This window comes from Pagrus pagrus (genome assembly GCF_965226575.1).
Source record: "Pagrus pagrus genome assembly, chromosome: 12".
In the NCBI taxonomy this organism is placed as follows: domain Eukaryota; kingdom Metazoa; phylum Chordata; class Actinopteri; order Spariformes; family Sparidae; genus Pagrus; species Pagrus pagrus.
Window position 1 is genome coordinate 14,144,015 of NC_140196.1, and position 21,980 is coordinate 14,165,994.

Sequence of the window (21,980 nt, forward strand, 5' to 3'; positions counted from 1 at the left end):
GTGGGAGGAGCCAACTGCCTGGAATATTCCATGTCGTCCTCGTGTCTGTTTCTGTTTGTTTACAAAGGAGAAGAAGAGTCAGTGAAACAGTGTGTGAGCATAATGAAAAGATGTCTATGAGTTTTACACTCACATTACTGAAGAAGCACAGCTCATTTGATAATCTCTTTATATGTGTTCAAACGGTGAACGCTGCAGTTTACATGTCCCACCAGCAGGTGGCAGCAATCGCCAACAAACTTGTTAAATTGTCTGAAGTTTATTGTGTTTATTTTGTTACGTTTCCAGATATTAACATGTCGTGTCCACCAGCTTGTTATTATTTTTGCACAACAGAATGACTGCATATCGGTCAAAAACAAGTAAGTTTAGTAAATGAACTGTAAGTTGAGCGGAACTGGTCAGTTTACAGCGCTTTGGTGTCACATGTGGTGCAGCCCTGCCATGAAAAGGTGCTCAGTGAGTACATACGTGAAGATACAGAAGTATGGCAGAGTTTGTTTGTTTTTCTATCAGTCTGATATTTCTTCTCAAGACTCATCGACTGTATGCTTCGGAACAATTCATGTCATCCCATTCAACAGCCACTGAAGCACTGCAGCTCTTCTTATCAACTAATTAACAAACCTTGGATTACACAGCAGAAGTCCCCACACCTCTTCCAAGTGGGCTGTACTGTGAGCACACAGCTGAGGGCCAGGCCCAGCAGAGGCTCCTCAGCTCGGCTCGCCTGGCCCTTCTCATGGTCTCATGGTCTAAATTTAAAGCTGTCCCAGCCTTAAAAGGTCCTGACGGTGTCTTGTGCATTCTGCCGAGTGGCAGCATTATTTTTGTTCTGTGGACTGCCGTCCTGTCCGCTGCCCCTCACCCTGCTGCTGCCTGGATCTGGACTTGCTTTAGCTACTTTTGGATTAGCACACATTTCCTCCCATCAACTATTGTGGATTGGTGAATTCAAAGTTGTGGTGAGTGATATACACAAACATATTTTCTTTTAATCAAGAAGGAATTGTTATTAGAGTTTATGTCTGTTGGTCTTCTTTTAAAAATCCCCCAGTAAGGCCTGGGGCCTTCTTTTAACCACTTAATTGATTTTATTGTCTTAATTTTATGTAATTCAGAGACTTTAATTGTCACTTATACTAACAAGGTTTTGTCGTTGTTGGCTAGTGTGTCTTGTAGATTAGACTGCATGTGTCATTGAAGTGAAATATCATCCTAAAAAGAAGCTCATCTTTTCATTTAACATTTGCTTTAATTAAAAAAAAGTTTGTGACTCAGATCTCCTATTCATGCACTCTGCGCCCTCATGACTTACAGTCAAGTTTACAGTTTGTAGCTCTTTACAGATAAAGAGGCATACTGCAGATCGACTGTTGGAGATGTTGCTCAAGGACATAACCGTCATAAAATACATCTTTAAGTCCATTGTCATAAACTGCTTATTGTTACCTTATTGTTGTGTGGTTACATAATCATGGGCCTGTGGGAGCTGCTCATGTTTTCAAGCTGTACAACTTGAGCAGTGCCTGTTAGAGCTGTGTGGTTTGTGGATTGATCATTGGTGAATCCACTGAAAATTCAACAAAACTTTTCTCTCTTTTAAAGCAAAAATGCCAAAAATAAGCTTGTTCTAGCTTCTCAAATGTGATTATTTTCTCTTTTTTCAATGACATCTGAATACATCTGGGCTGTAGACTTTTGCTTGCACCAAACATGCAGTTTGCACATGTCAACATTGGCCTTAGGACACCACTTGACTGTTACATGTTAATCAATGATCAACATTATCATAAGGTGCAGCCTCTACCTATAAGAGTTTAACATCTGTTACTTTATGTGTACAGTTTATCTATACAATTATTGACCACCTCCTCAAATTACTTCAGACATTCCCAAACACCACATTTTACCATCTGTCCCTGAATGTCACTTTTATAGATCGACCTGTGCAGGTGACTGTCATTCAAACTTTAGCGTTATCTTTGAAATCACAAAATCAAGATGTCGAATGTTTAGCAGTCGATGCTGCCACAGTTGTTTTTTTTTAATACCCGCTGCTTCTTCATTTAACTCAGTAGATGTAGATGTAGATCTTAACCAGATCTAACACACAAAACAAAAACCATGACATCATCCTAACAACTGGTTGCCTAAACCACCATCCTTAATACCTAATCACCATCTCACGCTCTGAACTAACCCCCGATTCAAGAATCAATCTGTAATAATAACAATGAGATTGATTTACAGAGCTGGTAAAGTAAAGGAAAGTCTGATATTATAAGTTGGTGGAGTGGCCCCTCAGGATGTCACGATCAATACAAGTGACGCAGAAGAAGCAGCATCATCATCATCATCATCATCATCAGCAGCAGCATCAACAGCTGGAACAGCAGCAGCATCACTATGAGAGTGGCTATCACCTGAGCACCAAGTCGTCTGTTAGCAAGCAGTCGTTCTCGTCTGTCAAGACCACCAGCCATGGGTAAGAGGATGGGAGTGACTCAGACGCGAGGCCCAAAATACGAATCAGACGGTTGATATTTTAAAACTGTGAAATAAAAATGAGGCTCTCTTGATGCAAGCTGTCACTTCTAAACCTCTGGATGTGATGAACGCATTCAAGCAGACCTCTGTCAAATATTCAACACAGTACTTTTGGTTAGAGTGAAGTGTGTTCAGCAGGCAGCAGGAGGGAAAAAGACACGAAGCCTTAAAAAGAGTGTTTTCGTGGAAAGCGTCTGCTGTCTTCATCCGCCCGGAGATGTTCATCTGCTAACGTCAGGGTTTTGTATATTTATAAGGACATGAATCTTTCTGCTTAACGCTGTTGTGTAACAGCCTGTTTTTAAGCGTTTTAGGCCAAGTTCAAGTCAAGTTCCCTGTCTTGATATGCAGATGACGAGTCAGGGTACAAGCGTTCATTTCCAAAGCTGTTTCAGTTGAATTTCTTCAAAGGCCTGACGATTGAATATTCAATGTAAAACTGTATGACATCGTCTTATTTATTTTCAAATGTTTCAGAAATTTACCAGGTCAAAACTTGAGCTCTTAGAATATCAAAATGATGAAGACTAAAATCCTCATTTTGTTACTTAAGTCAGAGTCTAGTCCAAGTCTCAAGCCTTAAATCTTAAATCTTAAGTCTACAGATCTGTGGTCTGAAATGTTTGTAACCATTCTATCTACTTAGCCTGTCAATAGTTTTGTGCTTTGACAGAAACAGTCTTTTCATGTAGTTTATATGTTTTAATTTGCATCATCTTAAAATCTGAAGCTTATTAACATCTCTAAATATTCATATTATATAAATATATATAGAGTAAACTATTTGAAGATGCCAACTTGCAAATTGTGTCTTTTTCACCACTTTGATATATTTTAGAGAGCAGGGCTGCAACAATTCATCGATTGGTTGTCAACTGTTGAAGACATGTACTGTATAAGACATTTTTGAAAGAAAACTAGATTCTTCACTCCTCCATGACAGTAAACTGAATATCTTTGGGTTGTGGATGAACAAGATATTTGAGCACTTCATCTTTGGCGTATGCTGATTGACATTTTTCACCATTTTCTGAAGAAAATACAGAATACCTTATCATCTACCTTTTACATGCAAAAGGCAGAAATCTGTCTTTGCTTGTGTGCAAAAAAGAAGAAAAACAACATATTAAGGTCAAAAATAGGACAAATCTAAAACACGTATAAATACAATGTGAGCTATATTAAAAAAGCACCAGGTAACTGATTGATTAATCATTAAAATTAACAATTGACAATGAAAATAACTGTTGTTGCAGCCCTATGAGAATCTTTCAGAATCCAATGAGGCTCGATCAAAGTACAGTCACAGTGTAGTTCAAGTGTCGTATGAAGGCGTCACTGTCTATCAATACAGGTCTGTATCTTGTATGTGTGTTCCACTGTCACTTGTCTACACGCAGTAAGGTCAGAGTTTCTCTGTCCTTCAATCTGCCGGGCTCAGTGTGCATGTTGGAACCATGGTAGCTTTCTAAACGGGGTCAGGGGAGGAATCTCAGCTGTAGTGAAGGGCTGCCAAATATATTCATGGACAGCTAAAGCTATTTCTGTTAGGCAGGACATGAGACGTCGCCGTCAGGCCAACTGTAAAGGCACTGTATGGAAGTCATGAAATTATAAACGGCTGTGCACCGGCTTCCACGGACGTTAAATAGTTAATAACTCTTGGTTATGTGTTGACGTCCTACCCCTTTGTTTCTGTTAAAAGTAACTGATTGCGTAGAAAGTTTCTAATTTTATCATCGAAACCTTGAGATACTGTAGCTTCTCAGACTGTAAGGAATGAAGCGCTTTTATCAGCAGTAAAACTTTTTACACCTTTGACTTTCTTACACGCTGAGCCGAAGACTTCCTTTCATCACACCTGGTGAGTCAGCAGCAGGAAACAAACTCTGCAGCAATCTTTTGAGACTCCCTCCATCTGTCTGTCTGTGCTGTGCGTTCAGCCTCCTCCGTAGACTTGATCTCACCTCGACTCTGTGGAATAGAGTTTATCAAAGCCGCATTGTGCCGCTACTCTCTGAGGCCAAGTGGATAGGCTAGGGCAGATTTGACAGAGATTATGAGTGAAAGCAGGGTTTTAAGATGAACTTTTCCCACCCATGCTGCATATCCTCCAGTTCCGGCTCCGTTTATAGACTCAGCTGACAATAAGAGAGACCCGAGGAGCTGATAGGTACACGATTCAGAGTGTATTATGGGTCAGGGTTGAGAGAGTGGACAGAGATACATCTTCCATTTATGAGTAACTGGACTGTCGACTTGTTGATTTTTAATATTTTTAGATTGCACTGAAGCTCAGCATTCTTTCTTTTAGGTATCTTTTTTTTGTTATTACAGACAAATGTTGTGCATACTGCAGACGTCACATTTGAATTACTTGGTCTAATACTAGGTCAAGTAATTATGCAAATGTTCCTCTCTAATTCATTAGAACTATATAGCAGTCAGTTATTAGCATCAGAATTGAGTCAGCAGCATTTGTTGTGTTTGCTTACACTGCCAGACTTCAAGCAATAAATACATAAAATTAAAAGTTTTCCCATTAGTTTCAAGAAGGAGTAAATCAATGGATAACACTGGCAGTGTCAACAAAAACCACAAAATGACTCATTTGGCTCTCAGCCCCTGGTTCGTTCCTGGTGAAGATCTTTGAAAATGGGTCACAAATACATATTTTTATTCTTTAAGGATCGTTGCTGTGCAGCTGTACTTTATAGCAAATGTTTAAAAAAAAACTGCATAAATAGTGTATTAGGGGCAGTTTTCAGTCTCATAAGTGTAAGAAAAACACTGAGTGTTATTATCCTTTAATGCAAATCTGCTCAGGGGTAGAAAAATTCAAACTTTTAAAACTCGCTTCCTGCCATTTAACATACCGGATGAACTTTTTATTTATTCACTAGCTAATAACAGGAATTCAGCCTGACATTCAGAGATGAAAATTGTTTTTTAAAATGATAATTTTCACAATAGATGTATACATTGATACAGTGTTCAATGAATAGATGTCTGTGTAATCTTTTGTTAACCTGATGGTATAAAAGGCCCACTGAAAGTCTGGAGAGAACAACCATGCTTTGCTTTCTTCTCTCTCCTGAAGTAAAAAGATTTGGTTCATCACTTCGAGTCTGCAGTTCTTCCGTGAATTCGGATCTCTCAGATTCCAAAAAGGCGAAATCTCCTTACACACTTTACAAAAATTATCACAAACAACAGTTATATAAACACCATAACATTCATTTTGCATCCTAGTTTTCCACTTTTAGATACATTTGAAAGTAATGAACTAGAGAGACAGTAGATTGTTTGACGTCGACTGTACAGCAGCAACACTTGGATGAAACACGTGCAGGACTGGGGTGGGAAGCATCCCCCCAATATGTATTATATTTATGCCCCTGCTTTAGGGTTTTATATGGCTTTTATATAGAAAAGAGATCAAAATAAACCCTTTTGGATATGCTATCTGATGTATATTGGTGTTTGTAGTGCCACTGCTCTGATTGTTGTCTCTCACCTCTCAGCCTGAAGACCTCTGTGAGAACAGAGAAAGGGCAGGAGGTGGTTAAACTGAGCCCGCTACCCAAGAGAGCCAAACGCACCTACCTGGCAATGGACAAGGATAAAGAAGTCATCGGCTATGTCATTCCCGTGTTTAGAGCCAGGTGAGTGAAGACACTGCAAGGTAATCAACACCATGGCTGGTCTGCATTTTATTACAGTCAATGACATCATGACTGAAAGTCTGAACTGCTCTCACATGTCGGTGGTTTGTTGTGTCGCCAGTCATGACGCTGTTCGCGGTCTGATGGAGGCTCATGAGGAGGAGGTGACGGAGGAGGGGATTCAGTATGTGGCCATGAGGAACCTGTTTGTCAGGGAGGCCAAGGAGGCCATGCACGTTAGAGTGGAGAAGAAAACCAGATCAACGCACGTCAGGGAATCCGCCGAACGAATGGAAATGAGCAAGACGGTGAATCCATTTCATTCCTTTGTGGATCAAATTTCAAATAATCAAATCTTTCTCACGAAGCATATCAAGTTGATGCATTTATCTGACAATCTTGGTTCGCTCTCTTCCTATAGATGGACACGTGGGTGGAGTTTCGTAGGAAAATGAACCCAGACAACCTGACACACCGTCCAGAGTTCATCGTCAAGCCCCGTGGACAGACTGTGTGGGAGGGCAAGACTCTCAAGCTGCACTGCACCGTGGCTGGATGGCCTAAACCCAGGGTTGCCTGGTGAGATATCCTCCAAACTCACTGGTCCCCGCCCTTCCTGAGTCATAAGGAAAAAGAGGCTGATGAGAGCAATCAGTCGTTCGTGTGTCATAGAGAAGTTTCCATCTTTTGTCATCGGCCAAATACATTTTCCACATTGCAACATGAGCACACACACTTCAGTTTACAGGTCCCATATTATGCTCATTTGGGTGTCGACTAGAAAATGTTTTCATGTTTTCAAAGCACCTAGATCTGCTTTTTAATTTAATCCCTTATGCTTACTACAATATGTAGTTGCAGTTTGCCATGTCACAAGAACATCATTGCTCAGGATGACCCAGTGTCGCACTATGCATTTGGCAATTTAAACACTCCTATGCAAGTATTTTTTAGAAGACATTAATAAAAATAAACCAGCCGACTCTCTGCTGCCTTCAAGGTACAAAAACAACGTGATCATCGATGCAAAGGCCCACCCTGAGAAGTACACAACCGAGAGCAATTACAACATGCACTCCCTGGAGATCAAGAAGTAGGTAATCATTAAGCTCACGCTGCACGGCTTCAGTTAGAATGAACGAGATGTACCCCAAATACTCATTACCCCAAAATAAATGTTTTATGTTGCACGTTTTTTACTTTCAGCTGCGATTTCCTCGACACTGCTCAGTACTGCGCCTCTGCCCTAAATGTGAAAGGAGAATCTTCGTTTGTGGCTACGATTGTTGTCAAAAGTAGGTTAAACAGTTTTTTTTTCTTTTCTCGCAGATTATTGTTGCAGCAGCTCCTTCTCCGTCAGTTAGAGGTCAAAGCTTAAAGTAGAGGTTTAAATTAATACCGCTGCAAACACAACACGGTCACACAGTTGTGTCTAGTTTACAGGATTTGGCTTTAGGAGAACACATCTGGAGGAAAGTCAGAAAGTTCAGACTCAAATGAAAAAATGTTTTTGTGCCTACAGTGTTGAATGTGAAGCGTCTTGTTACTGACACAACAAGGTTGCTGAAGGATGTATTTCTCTGCAGGGTTCCAGGATGGTGAGGAAGCAGGCCCACTAGATCCCAAACCACGTGCGTCACTTTGAATCATTCTCTTAAGTTTTGATTAAAACCAGGCAACTTGGTTTGTATATTACATTTAGTATTACACATACAGTGCATACAGTAATCAAAGGTGCTCTGTAAGATATACAATAACACAGGTAGGAATGAAAGATGCACAAATCAAAATGTTCAGCTCTGCAGATTGTTTATAGTTTTTTTTTTTTTTTCATCCAACCCATTACCAGCCATAGCAGGCTGCTGTAAAAACCCACTGTTGACTACCTGCTCTGTGCACAATCTGATATTGCCATGTTGGTTCTGTGTTGTTCCTGAACAATCACATTAATGAAATGTCCTAGCTATAAAAGGATTAACTTTAACCCAAACCACGATCTTAAATCCAAACCCGAAAACCCAAACAAGTATTTGACCAGCAGGTGAATGCAGTTTAGCGTTTATCTCAGGAGTAAGACATTTTTACTGTTGAGTTGATGGAGACCAAATACAGAGCTAGAAGGAGAGTGAATTTGGTCTTTCACTCGTCAGGGGGATAAACAAAAAACACTCCAGATGATGATTGTATCTGCTGGATGTGTAAAAAAACACATTTATAAAGTGATAATATGTCAGTGTTGTGTTTAAAAGTCAGTAAATGCAGGTATAACGTTTTAATAGCAATGTTTCTTCTGCAGATGGTTTCTCCTCAGAACACGGTGTCACCTTTAAAACAACCATCCTTGACAAATTCGAAGTGGCCTTCGGCAATGAAGGAGAAACACTGAGTCTGGGCTGCACTGTCATCATTTATCCCACTGTGAAAAACTACCAGCCTGATGTTGTGTGGTCCAGAAACTGTAAGTGGAAAAATAAAACAGAAATAATGCGTCATGCTCCTTTATAACTACTGTATATTACCTTTCTGATGAATCCGCTACATGCATCCAATCATGGGTGTTTTGTTTTTGTCACTTGTCCCGTTAGCTGTCCCCTTGAAGCCCTCCAAATGGGTGCACACCCACTGGTCTGGGGAGCGTGCCACACTCACCCTCGCCCACCTCAACAAGGAGGATGAGGGCATGTACACCCTGCGCGTCAACACCAAATCTGGCTTTGACACCTACTCCGCCTATGTGTTTGTCAGAGGTAAGCTGCCCGCTGGATATTTCAACTAAAGCTCTTAATGTTAATGCAAAAAGTTTGAGTCTGTTAGACTTGAAGTCTTCACTGATTTACACAGCTTTCAACAACAGTGTTGTGTGCAAATTGAAGCAACATATTAGAGATCACCACACTCACGGACGTGTGAGGGAACCATTCAACTCAGCTGTGCCTTTAAGTGACACAGCGCTCTCTCTGAGGTGTTTGGTTTCTCTGTGGAACGTTGCTTCTATATCCGTCTGCGTACCCTTAAAGTCGCCACAGAGAGTCTGATCTGTAATACAAATCAGCAGGCATGAGAGAAAATCTTCAGAATCCCCTTTTTAATGTTACCAAGATGCAAAATAATCTGTGACAGCTAGCTACAGTCCTGCAACACAAGCTCTACTGTAACGATGTAACTAGGTCAGAAAATGGACACTGAGTATGTAATGGAGATCAGCCTGATTTAGAAACGGCACTACTTACAAGTGTGTGTGTGTGTGTGTGTGTGTATGTGTCTTGCTATGCCAGATGCCGAATTGGAGGTGGAGGGTGTTCCCGTGGCCCCCCTGGATGTGCACTGTCATGATGCCAATAAGGACTACGTGGTGGTGACCTGGAAGCAGCCAGCGGTGGAGGGCAGCAGCTCCATCCTGGGATACTACATCGACAGGTTGGTCAGAGCAGCATCTCATTACTTTGGCTGCGAGACAATCCTACAAAACGTCTAAAATCAACACATAAAACGGCACGATTGCAGTTAAATTAAAGACTTTGTTTCCTTGGCAGGTGCGAGGTGGGCACTCACCACTGGGCTCAGTGTAATGACGTCCCAGTGAAGTATGCCCGCTTCCCCGTCACAGGACTGGTGGAGGGGCGTTCCTACATCTTCAGGGTGCGGGCCGTGAACAAGGCAGGAGTCAGCCGCGCGTCTCGTGTCTCTGAGGCAGTGGTCGCCATGGATCCCTCCGACAGAGCCCGTCTGCGAGGTGAGAGGCGCACCAGAGTTGTGCCAGTACGCTGCAACACAGCCAATAACTGCACTTTTTAAATGGATTTCTTGAATTTTTTTCCCAACAGCTGGCCCCTCAGCTCCTTGGACTGGGATGATCAAGTTCACAGAGGAGGATCCTACTGGTATGACGGCTTCCAACTCTGATTTATCAGCAGTTAATCGTGATATAGCATTTTATACCGACCTTTTTATTTACATATTGAAGTTACTTTTTAAAGAAAAAAAAGTCTAAACTCTGATTCCAGCTTCTGAATTGTTTTAACCATTTTCAGACATTTTATAATTGATTAATCATAAATCAACAGATTAATCGCCCAGGTGACCTGTGAAGAATTAAAAGTACAAGTCGCCTGGTTAAAGTGACCACCTGCAAATAATGTGAGCTTCCTCTTGCCTCCTCAGTGGGCGTCATCCCTGGAGAACCCACTGATGTTGAGGTGACAGAGGCAACCAAGAGCTATGTGGTGCTCGCCTGGAAGCCTCCAGTCCAGAGAGGTCATGAAGGAGTCATGTACTACATTGAGAAGGTCAGGAGAAATGGATTACTGCCTCTTGTAGAACTGAAATTTATCAGTTTGTTTAGCAAAAATGCCAATAATTCACTGGTTTCAGCTCCTCAAATGTGAATATTTTCTTGTTTTCTCTGACATTACAGTATATATCTTTGGGTTTTGAGTTGTAGACCATCCAAAACAAACATTTTTTCTATGTCAACATGTGTCTGCAATCCATTTGTCAGATTTATCTAACTATTGTCATAACTGCTCTCTTACTGACATGTGACCTGTTCTCTGTGGACCACAGTGTGTTTCAGGTTCAGACACCTGGCAGAGGGTGAACACTGGTATGCCAGTCAAGTCTCCCCGCTTTGCCCTGTTTGACCTGGCCGAGGGTAAATCCTACAACTTCCGTGTGCGCTGCTGCAACTCTGCTGGTGTGGGCGAGTCTTCTGTACCCACAGGAGAGACCACAGTCGGAGATAAACTGGGTGAGCTGAAATCAACATCATTATATCATCAGTTGTCTTATTTCAATAGTTATTCACAGATCCTTCCTGAATTACATTCTGTCTTATTCCAATCTGTTATTATCCCTCTTTCCTCACTGTGATTATTGTTATTTCTTTTCTTTTCCCCTATTTTCTCAACAGACCTGCCCTCAACTCCGGGCAATCCAGTGGCCACCAGGAACACCGACAGCTCAGTGGTGGTCTTCTGGGCGGCATCTAAGGATGTCACACACCTGGTTGGCTACTATATTGATTGTAGCGTGGTGGGAACCGATGTCTGGATGCCTTGCAACAACAAACCTGTCAAGCAGACCAGGTAGGTACAGTTAAAGACAATGTTTTATGAACAACAAATGTTACAAACATTTCTTGTTGCTTTTTTGGTGTTTAAATTGCGTAACTGCAAACTGTGAAAATGTCCCTTAACTCTTCATTATTTGATTTATTGGCATCATTCATCAGACTAGATGTTTAACAGGCTAACGAGCTTACCTTCAGTGGTCATTCCAGGGTTTTAAGTGAGATTTTGTGTATTTTTCTGGTGTTTTTTATTGCTTATGAATTCATCTTTTCATTTGTAAGAGGAAGAAGGTGTTATTTCATATTCAGAAGCTTACAATGTCTTGAGTGGAATATCAACATCGGTTAGCTAAGACAGCCACCTTGGCTAACATTATAAATTTTCAGAAGAAATAGCAATTAGTTACCTGTTTTCCCTGAGCTCTTATATTACCCTTAAACCTTTAAACAGAAGTTCAATCTTAAATGTAACAGTTGAAAAATCAAAGTGTAATGGTAAAATGACAACTCTTGACACCTTTGTCTGTGCTGTTCTCAGGTTTGTGTGCCATGGTCTGACTACCGGGGCAAACTACGTGTTCAGAGTCAAGGCAGTCAACGCCGCAGGATACAGCCAGAGCACCCACGACTCTGAAGCTGTGGTTGTGAAAGCTGCTGTCTGTGAGTGTCCTCACATCTCGTCTCCATTATTCACTTTGCCTGTAGCATTCAAGCCATAGTCTTTCCCTCCACTCCATCCTCCCGGCTGTTTTTAAACATTTATTTATCCAGGGAATGATATTGCTGAGCTATTCCCCCCCCAAACATGACCTGAAGCTGTCTGCTCTTTGCCTCTGAGCCTCTTAACTCATCTTTGTTCATGAACCTTGTTAACTTTCATCACTTGTTTTCCTTTTCCTAACAAAAAATCTTATAGTCTCATATTTACTCGCTCAGATTTCACTCAGATACGTTTGGTTGCCTCATCCTTTCTTGAGTTTCCTGACTGCAAACGGCTCATGTTCATATATGATTGATGTTTCATATATTTGCATGTTGCCTGACATACTCATCACTAACATTTTGTCAGCACCCCTCCTTCATTTAGCCGCGACAAGGTTACATAACAGATTAAATCATGTTTTACAATGCTATTATTGATTCCTGTGTAAATGTGTTTCTGCTCGAGATCTCTTGTGCTATTTGATAACTCTTCAGGGTTGCCTCTTGGTGCATGGCCAAGGTAAAGGCTTAAAAACGTTGTGTTCTAAAGAGCATGAACCTAATGAGAGTCTCGTCGTGAAAGTTACCCTGCTTCTGGCCTTGAGTGTAAGTACTTTAACTTTTATAATGACTCCAAAAAAGTTTATTTGTGTGTCCAAAGCATGTAGCATGTTCAGCTGTACTACTTCTGATCACTGTGATAGTTTAACACTAATGACAACTAAGACCTGTGCAAAATTTTGCCATCTGTGTGAGATCATGTACAGGCCTGACTTATTCATAAAAGGAAATGTAAACAGAAAGGGTCTGAATGTCTGAAAATGACCTTCGTCTACACACTTCTTGACTTTTTGTCTTTTAGTAAAAGTCGATGTTGTGTTTGCTTTCTTTGCAGCCATCCCCGGAAAGCCCAGTGGTGCGACCGTGTTGGAGGCTGTGAAGGACTACATGGTGCTGGGCTGGACTGCCCCTGCTAAAGATGGAGGGGCTGATATCAGGGGATATTTTGTGGACTACAGGACTGTGAAGGGAGACGTTGTTGGGAAATGGCATGAACTGAACCACCAGGCATTGACTACTACCTCCTATAAAGTAAGTTCTTTGACTTCAAGCACCCATGGACCAGATTTCCAATGATTTGCCATCATGTCACGTTGTTTACAAATGACAGAAGACTGATCTTTTTTTTTTTATTTCAGTTTGCCAGCCCAAAACCAGTATTTTAATCATTTCTCATTATCTGCATTTGTTTCTTTTAGGCTGAGAACCTGAAGGAGAACATCTCCTACCAGTTCCAGGTGCGTGCCATGAACATGGCAGGTGTGAGTAAAGCCTCTCTGGCCAGTGCAGCTCTGGAGTGCAAGGAATGGACCATCACTGTGCCAGGTAGGAGAGACAATGTGTTTGGGTTCGTAGATATTAGGAGTCTTTGGATTTTGGACTGTTGGTTGGACAAAAAGAAGCAATTTAAAGACAGAGTTTGATAAGATTTTGATGAATCGATTTATCATGAAAAAAATCAGTAGATTAATCACAAATATAAATAATCGTTAGTTACAGCCCTAATTACGATAGGTATATTTGAAACATCCATCACTGTTTTGTCCAGTAACAGCGTGTTTGTGAGTCCAAAATTATCCCCCCATCATTCAGTCTATGGTATTCGTCCTCCAAGGTGCTCCTGTTGGTCTTCACGTGCTTGAGGTTCGTGACACCTCCGCCGTGGTCCTGTGGGAGCCACCGGCATTTAATGGCCGCACTCCTGTCAATGGCTACTATTTGGATCTCAAGGTGGCCTCTGCTGGAGAGGCAGGCTGGAAGGCTGTTCACGAGAAGGCCAACAAGAACAAGTACATGAAGGTGAGGAAGATGGAGAGATTGTTTTTCTGTCATTCTGTTGCTGAGGTGTCCTTCCTGCATGTATCTTGATGTGAGAAATGCAAGTGAAATAATGACAAAATTGTTCTCTTAACTGTTTCTGCCTTCCACTCCTCATGTGCTGATTCAGGTGAAGGGGCTGAAGCCGGGCACATCCTACGTCTTCCGTGTGCGTGCTCAAAATCTCGCTGGAGTTGGAAAGCCCTCAGCAGCCTTAGGGCCAATTCTGGCCCAGACTCGCCCTGGTGAGTGTGATTGTTATGCAACTCACACATTCAGTGTTCCTACGCAGGTCTGAAAGTCTGGGAAAGAAGGGAAAATCACTTTTATTATGAACTCCAAACTGATGCCCTATATTGTATTATTTGCCAAGAGATACAATCCGTAAAGCTGGTGATGCACACACACTGTAACCATTTATTTATTCTCTCTTCCTCAGGCACCAAAGAGATTTATGTGGATGTTGATGACGATGGTGTGATCTCTATGGTCTTTGAGTGCTCTGAGATGAGCGAAGGCTCTGAGTTTATCTGGTCCAAGAATTACAAGGCTGTCACAGACACCTCTCGTCTGACTGTTGTCACTGAAAAGGGCAAGTAAGTATCATTTATGTGTCGGATTTCTCATGCAGCGTCTTGCTGTTGTTCCAGGCATATGTGCAAAATGTTTTTACCGATCTTGCTAGTTTAAATCATCACAATTTCTACCTCTTTCCTCACACCTTGTTGCCCCCCTGTGTCCTCATCTCCAGGTCCAGAGCTATCTTCAACACTCCCTCCCTGGAGGATCTGGGCACCTACTCCTGTGTGGTCACCGGCACTGACGGCTTCTCCTCCAGCTACACACTCACAGAGGAGGGTGAGTCAGCCTGCAGCCTTGGCATCTCTGAAACTTGATTCACTTGTTATTTGAAGGATGGTGTCAGTGCTAAAGGTGTGAGGGGGGGCTTGGAGGACTGTGTCTGCTCCTGTCTGTTATCACTGTTTCAAAAGCTGCATCGATCCGTCTCACTCTGGTGTAGATGTGCGATTGTTTTGAACAAATACATCAGCACTGTGTCTTTCAAAGCTGTTGTAATATTGCAACACAGGTTGCACTTGACATGGAGTATTCCTGACGGCGTTAATACTTGTATGTGTTTTTCTAGAAGATTGTAAGACAAATAAGACAAACAACTTGTGGCAGAAGAGATGATGCTGAAGGGACATTCACTCATTTTGATTCTCTTATTGTTGTTGACAGGTCTCATGCGTCTTCTGGACATCAGCCATGAACACAAGTTCCCTGGTGAATATCCCACCACATCACAGATACTGCAGATACCACATTTTCTTTTCTGCTTATCAAGTGCAGATTCTGTGTTGGATATAGTTTAGGAATTGAATTTTATAATCAACAAACACTAGAAACGCAGGTCTGGAATTAGTTTCCAAACGATGGTTCCTTGCGTGGATGTGTCGATGAATGTGTCGTGGGTACTACAAGAGCTTTCACAAATGTGTGCTTCTCTAGTTATTCCCTTTAAGAATGAAATGGCCATGGAGCTGCTCGAGAAGGGTCGCGTGCGATTCTGGACTCAGGTGGAGAAATTAACATCTGCCTGCGAAGTGGAGTATGTCTTTAACGACGTCATCGTTACTCAGGGAAAGGTAGGAATCATACTCAATTTTTTTGAAATGTCTCCTGTTGTCATGCGTGTCCACATATAACATCTGATGAATCTCGGTTTCCTGCTTCCAGAAATACACAATGAACTTTGACAAGACGACCGGCATCATTGAGATGTTTATGGATTCTCTGGAGGTCACCGATGAGGGAACGTTCACCTTTAACCTGGTGGATGGCAAGGCTAAGGGTACAACCAGTCTGGTGCTCATTGGAGATGGTAAGACCACAAATGCAAATATTTAAATGCAGATACAGAAAACCTGCAGATATATTTTAACGACACATACTGAACAGCTTCACTCTGCTTGGTGGCGTTTGCTGCAATTAACATGAATGTCCACTGAGGGGCAGCAGAAGACAAGCTTTTTTTGACTGTCGTGTCTTTTTTTTTTATTCTCACCGTCGCTGACTGTCTGATGCACTGCCAGTCTGAACTTTCAGTTACATTAAAAAATAGGGAGTTTATTGAAAGGACTCTTCTTTGCCTTTGTCCAGAATTCAGGACGCTTCAAAAGAAGTCAGAATTTGAGCGCGCAGAATGGGTCAGGAAACAAGGTAGGAAATCTTACTTTTCTTCCATAAGTTTAACACTAATTAGGCAAGTATATGTGGATAATGATCTTTTATTCTATCCACAGGCCCTCACTTTGTGGAGTACCTTGACTTCACTGTTACTGAGGAATGCAATGTGCTGCTGAAATGCAAGGTAAGAAAAGTTACTGTAAATGTTTGTACCGCTGTTAATGTTTTTAAAAAGATGAAGCGTCACGAATTGGTTCTGTTCCTCCACAGATAGGCAATGTGAAAGCAGAGACTGAGATCACCTGGTCTAAGGACTGCATTGAGATTGCAGAGGACGACGAGGACGCTCACAAAATTGAGAGGAAGGATGGCGAGCTGACCTTTAATATCGGAAAGGTCAGCCCATTAGACAGAGGCCGTGCTTTGTCAGGAGTCGTGAGCTTATGAGTAGAGAGCCAAAAGCTGCTTCTGCTACCATTGTAGACAAAGAGTACATGCTACAATATCAACCATCCCTCTCTGACACACAGAACCATAAATGATGAAACACTTCTCAGAATATTCACGGTGCCTGCTGGAGTCAGCACATCGGCATGTTGTACTAGAGAGTCAGAATAGACATATTGGGAACAACTGACTCTCCATTTTGGAGCTTTTACTTGTTATCCTAATAAAATCTCCAAATTTTGACATTATAGATTCATAGGTATAGTGTAAATACAGTATATGGTCTTCTGTGTGATCAATCCATACCATTTCATTTCTAACATTTTATTCAATTTAACTCACTGGCCACCGTACTCACACATTGTGAAACTGAAAGCTGTCCTTTATTGAGGATATCAATCTGGTCTGTTAGTCAGTGTTGCTGCCAGTGTAGTTATATTGACGTTTCAAGGTACCTGTACGTTGAAGCGCTATAAACATTACTCATGTAGAGAGGGTTGGTGTCATTGCATGAGCTCAGGAGAGGCGTCCTGTTCACTGCCACTCCTTTCATCCGCTTTTGCATTAACTGGCTTATCTGTTTAATTCACAGTGGGTTATTAAGCAAGAGATAAAGAAAGAAAAAGGAGGGAAAAAGCCACCTGCAGACGACGTCCCCCCGCCGCCAAGACCCAAAGTCTGGACATAATCTTTGCTGCCATAAGTTGACACCTATAATGTCTCCATTTGTCCTCCTCGTCTTTCCTTTTACATGTTTTCCTCTAAACGCCTGCAGCATCCCGGGCGGGAGAAAAGCTTGCCTTTTCCGTTTAGTTTGGTCTCTGTCTGGCTGTTCTACTGTCTCATATATCTGTCCCAAGAATTACACTGTATTCCCTTCTGTTTGAAGTAGGACTCATCGCAGTCTCAAGGATACTAAAGTTGCTTTTACGTCAAACTTTAGATCTCAAAGGCCGATGCAGGTATTTACGAGGTCTTCCTGAAAGACGACAGAGGCAGAGATAAGAGCACTTTCAATCTGACGGATGCAGGTAACGTGTCTTTCATGAATTTTGTGGGGAAAAAACGGCCACCAGTGCTGTGATATCAGCGAATGTGACATGGTCTTAACCTTTCTTTTTCGCCAGGATACCAAACTGTATTGAATGAGCTGTTCAGGGTTATTGGTGAGTCATTAAGCACCACACACTAAAGGACACCACAGAGAGATTCAGAATGTGCAGATTTACAGTATTTTTCCACTCATGCACTATTAACAGCTACAGACTGAAATAGTTTGAGGCGCATTGATCCATACAGGTTCCTTGGGATGTAGATTAACACCTGCTTTTCATTCTTTACCCTGCAGCCAACTCCTCCTCTCAAGTCCAAGTCATGAGCACTGAACATGGCATCATCCTCTACTCCAATGTCACATATCACCACGAGGAACTGCGCGTTGGTTGGCTCCAAAAGTACGTAAACAGTGTCGCTTACATGTTAACAAACTTGAATTTGTCAGGTGTCTATGAGATGGATATTTAAATATGCCAGTGTCTAAACTATGTCAAATAATTCCACTGGTAATATTAGCAAGTATTTGCTTTACTATGCTTTTTTTCATTAGTTTACTGAGGTACCACGCTCTTTAATTATCAACAGTATGACAAGATATGACATAAATGTGTCAGATTTAGCCAAAAGGCTCATTTTCAGACCCCGGGTAGGTTGATGTTGTCCATTTAATGTTTTTAAAATTGGCCATTTCCATATAGTAATAATAGTTATTCTCAATGCCTGTCACAGGGTCGGCTTCCCTGCAAAACCATAACATTACAAGGGAATGTTGATAAGTTTAGCTTTAGCTCTACGAAACTACTATTGCCAAGCAACCAACTCTGTTAGCTGTAGGATTACATGTAACCTAGGTGAATGAGTGGCACTAAAACAAAGTGTACTTTGTTTCACTATATTTAACTCATATCACAGTAATTAATCTTATATAGCCACAAACAGATACATTACTTCGTTGCTGTGCATCCTGCAAACAGCTGCGTGTTTCAAAAAGACAAAAGTTTTCCATCTTTCTTTCACTCTCTTCCAGAACAAATGCACGTGCTAGTCAAAAAATATGTGACAGGAGACGGTGCTCAAAACAGACATACAAGGACAAATGACAGAACAGACTAAACAGGCTTCTTACAAGCAACTGCTGACACACTGATGGACGGAGCAGAATGAAAACATATCAAATATCATGTGACATTACTGTTTCTTCAACAGCCAATTTTTCAGCTTTCTAGAAAAAAGTAGCACATGCTCAACGATATGACAAGATATGTTAAGTCTGTCAAATCTCAAATCACTTGGTCGTGTTTTCCAGCCATGTGAACACCTGAAAGTCAAGCCTGATTGGCCAAAAATCGTTTCTTAATTGGTATGAAGCAGTCGCAGATTGGATGGAGCAAGACAAAGTTAGTTATGATGGTTACTTTGCATGTATATCTCAATACAGTAGGTCCGAGGGTGTTTTTAAATAGCTGGGACCAATTAGTCAAGCAATACAACATGAGAGAGAATCATTGCATTCATCAATAATTTTTCCATTTCAGTGGTTAAGTGCAGATTTTAAGGATCAGCTGAGTTACTGCGTTCCTATTACAATCTTGCTTTTAGGTCACGTATACTTTCAGTAAACAGCATTAATTGATGTCTCTGCTGCCCATTCCTCATTAGAGATACTAAGATTGCCGCCTCAGAGAGAGTTAAGTCTGGAGTCACAGGAGAGCAGCTTTGGCTTAAGATCAATGAGCCCACCGAGAAGGACAAGGGCAAATACGCCATGGACATCTTTGATGGCAAGGACGGCGTAAAGAGAGTCTTTGATCTGTCTGGCCAGGGTGAGTGAAACTTTACAAGCCAAGCGAGGAAGATTTTTAAAAAAGGTCCCGTTAACTTTAACTTATGTAACTATTATTGATAATAAGTGTATTTTTTTTGCGGTGCAGCATGGGAAGAAGCATTTGAAGAATTCCAAAGGCTGAAGTAAGTAAACAAACTCATCTGTCCTCATGTTGTGTAATTCTGTATTTCTGTCTGAAGAGGATGTTTACACAGATAAATAGAAACAGTCATGACAAACTTAAAAATAGACTCTATGTACTTTGTGAGCCCCTTTTTAGAAGGATTCAAAATACATTTCCTGACATTGTATAGCACAGGGAAAAAAAGGATTCTGTCTGCGATACCATTTTAAGATGCTTCTCACAATGTCTGTCTCCTTCCTTCCGTAGGGCGGCAGCGATCGCAGAGAGAAGTAAGTAGTTATTCATTCTGTGGTTTCTCCCAAGAGACATCACTTTGGGAAATTCTGTAACTTTTTTTCTGGATATAGAGGCTCTATGAGTTTTATTATAATTTTAAACTTGGGTTCAGAGAAGAGAAGATATATGAGTCTATTGGTCATCAAAATATCATGAACTCATTTATGGAAAATGGCTTTCCAGGAGATGAAACGGCTATATTTCAGGAAATGTTCATCTAAACTTATTTAAAAATATCATTCATGTATACAGTTGAGTTAAAGGGAAAGTTCACCCCAAAATCAAAAAAACATATTACATACATTTTAGATTTTACCTGTAGTGAAATTGTCCCTTTAAAAATGATGCAATATTATTTTTATGAGGGTTGGTTCCCTTTCCAGTTCGAAAAGTCAGCGTCTGTGAATATTATGTTGTAAACAAGCATGCTCCACAGGTTGACTGACTGACTAGATGATGGTTAATATTTGCTCCTTGGCTCACTGTTTGATTTCTTGTTTAGACCGCGCTCGTGTTATTGGAGGCCTGCCAGATGTGGTTGCAATCCAAGAGGGCAAGGTACATAAATTAGATATTCAGTGTGTGTCAACAGTGTTAAGCTCATTGTCTCACCCTCCTCTTTCTTCCTCATTGTTTCATTCCCTGGAGCATCTCCTTCCTCTGAACTCTGTTGAATCCAGCTGTACATTGCACAAATCAACCCACCTGCAATCCCCTTTTTCTCTTTAGTCCCTGAACCTGACTGGCAATGTCTGGGGCGAGCCCACACCTGAGGTGAGCTGGACGAAGAATGAAAAGGAACTGGTGTCTGACGAACGCTACAAACTCAAGTTCGAGCACGGCAAGTTTGCCAGCATCACAATCGCCACCGTCACAACGGCGGACTCTGGGAAGTACGCCCTCGTGGTCAAGAACAAGTACGGCACAGAAGCTGGCGAGTTCACCGTCAGCGTCTACAACCCAGAGGACGAGGATAAGGAGGAGAAGAAAGGCTAGAGGATGAGGCAGTGTAATGAAATAAAGCAGAAAAGATGAACGACTGGGCCATCTCCAAAGCATTTTACCCCGGCACATGCCGGTGCTCCAAAGCAGTTTAAATAAATGATGAATGAAGCTGCTTCTTCCTGCCTCTTTCATGTGCTGGGCTAAAGAGCTTTGGGAATTGCTTGTCAAAGAAAGAAAACAATGAATGTGATGCAGAGAGGATAATTGTGTGCTTGTAGTGGCTTGACATGTCTTCTGTTACCTTTGTTGGCAGTAAATGTAATGTATAAATATGGGAGATGGTTGACCTGTCATTAAATTTTGTTTTAAAAAACAGCACAAAGGTCATCAGAAGCAAAACACATTCATCATATATTAAAACTTTGACCTCTTAAACCAGGATATGCCTGAGGTTTATGTATAAAGTAACTAAAAAATGTGTCAGTGGATATTTCACAGGCTTCACCAATTCGAGATCTCCGTGTCTATTTATAAACCGCTGCCTTATTTAACTTGTACTGTGTGCATGTGTGCTATGTACCTTTTATGTGCTGTCTGCAAGCTAAAAGTGTCACAACAGTCGTCACAAGTAGGAGAGGTGGAACAGGAAAACCCTGATGACTCGTAGAGTGTGTGACAACACACACACACGGCAGTTGAAACTGGTTCATTGAAGGTGTCTCACACAACCTTCAAAGACCCGTGCAAAGTATTACAGACATACTCGGCATGCTTTTGGAAGTCTTGTTGTAAGATTGATCATATGAGTGACAGATGACGTCAGAGAAATGTGTTGAAAGTTGGGGGAATGTTGTATTTCAGGTGCAATGGAAGGAGTCCATTCATAAAAAAACTGCCCTGCAGCATCTGATTTACAAGTTAAACACTGTTTTCTCCTCAAGGCACTCTTGTAATAAAGGTGCACCTGCTTTGGATATTTTCCGTTTTGTCATGACATTATCACCCGTGAGCAACTGAGAGATATGCATTGCCTTCATGAAAGCAATATAATTTTATCGTTAGATGTTAGTGCTATTCATCCAACGTTTCCAAAGTGGGGTCCTAGGCCCACAAATTGTCATTCAAGGGGAGCCAGCAGTCCCAGTACCTCTCACACACAAACAGTATGTAACGCTTTATGCAATATCTGTCAATAAACATCCTCTAAAATGAGCTGCTCGGGGCAAAGTCTTA

The 21,980-nt window shown here is 41.4% G+C and overlaps 1 protein-coding gene across 3 annotated transcripts; it reads left to right on the plus strand.

Annotated features, from left to right (window-relative positions):
• Positions 1–805: 805 nt before the first annotated feature.
• Positions 806–21,959, plus strand: myom1a (myomesin 1a (skelemin)). 3 transcript variants are annotated; one of them, XM_084368422.1, is made up of 38 exons: positions 813–965; positions 2,254–2,488; positions 6,075–6,215; positions 6,337–6,523; positions 6,637–6,794; positions 7,216–7,308; positions 7,422–7,510; positions 7,802–7,846; positions 8,512–8,673; positions 8,801–8,962; positions 9,491–9,632; positions 9,749–9,948; positions 10,040–10,096; positions 10,377–10,501; positions 10,779–10,962; positions 11,125–11,299; positions 11,822–11,943; positions 12,881–13,077; positions 13,245–13,371; positions 13,661–13,845; positions 13,994–14,108; positions 14,303–14,459; positions 14,615–14,721; positions 15,106–15,150; positions 15,376–15,512; positions 15,604–15,748; positions 16,027–16,086; positions 16,170–16,237; positions 16,324–16,449; positions 17,093–17,176; positions 17,444–17,531; positions 17,628–17,666; positions 17,849–17,954; positions 19,216–19,379; positions 19,488–19,524; positions 19,773–19,795; positions 20,305–20,360; positions 20,532–21,959. In XM_084368422.1, exons 2-38 carry the CDS (start codon positions 2,310–2,312, stop codon positions 20,796–20,798), a joined length of 4,554 nt encoding a protein of 1,517 aa, XP_084224548.1. In that variant the 5' UTR covers positions 813–965; positions 2,254–2,309; the 3' UTR covers positions 20,799–21,959. The 3 variants fall into 3 exon arrangements, with proteins under 3 accessions (XP_084224550.1, XP_084224548.1, XP_084224549.1); XM_084368424.1 differs by lacking the exon at positions 2,254–2,488 and having other exon boundaries at positions 806–965; XM_084368423.1 differs by lacking the exon at positions 17,093–17,176 and having other exon boundaries at positions 814–965.
• The last annotated feature ends 21 nt before the right edge of the window (positions 21,960–21,980 follow it).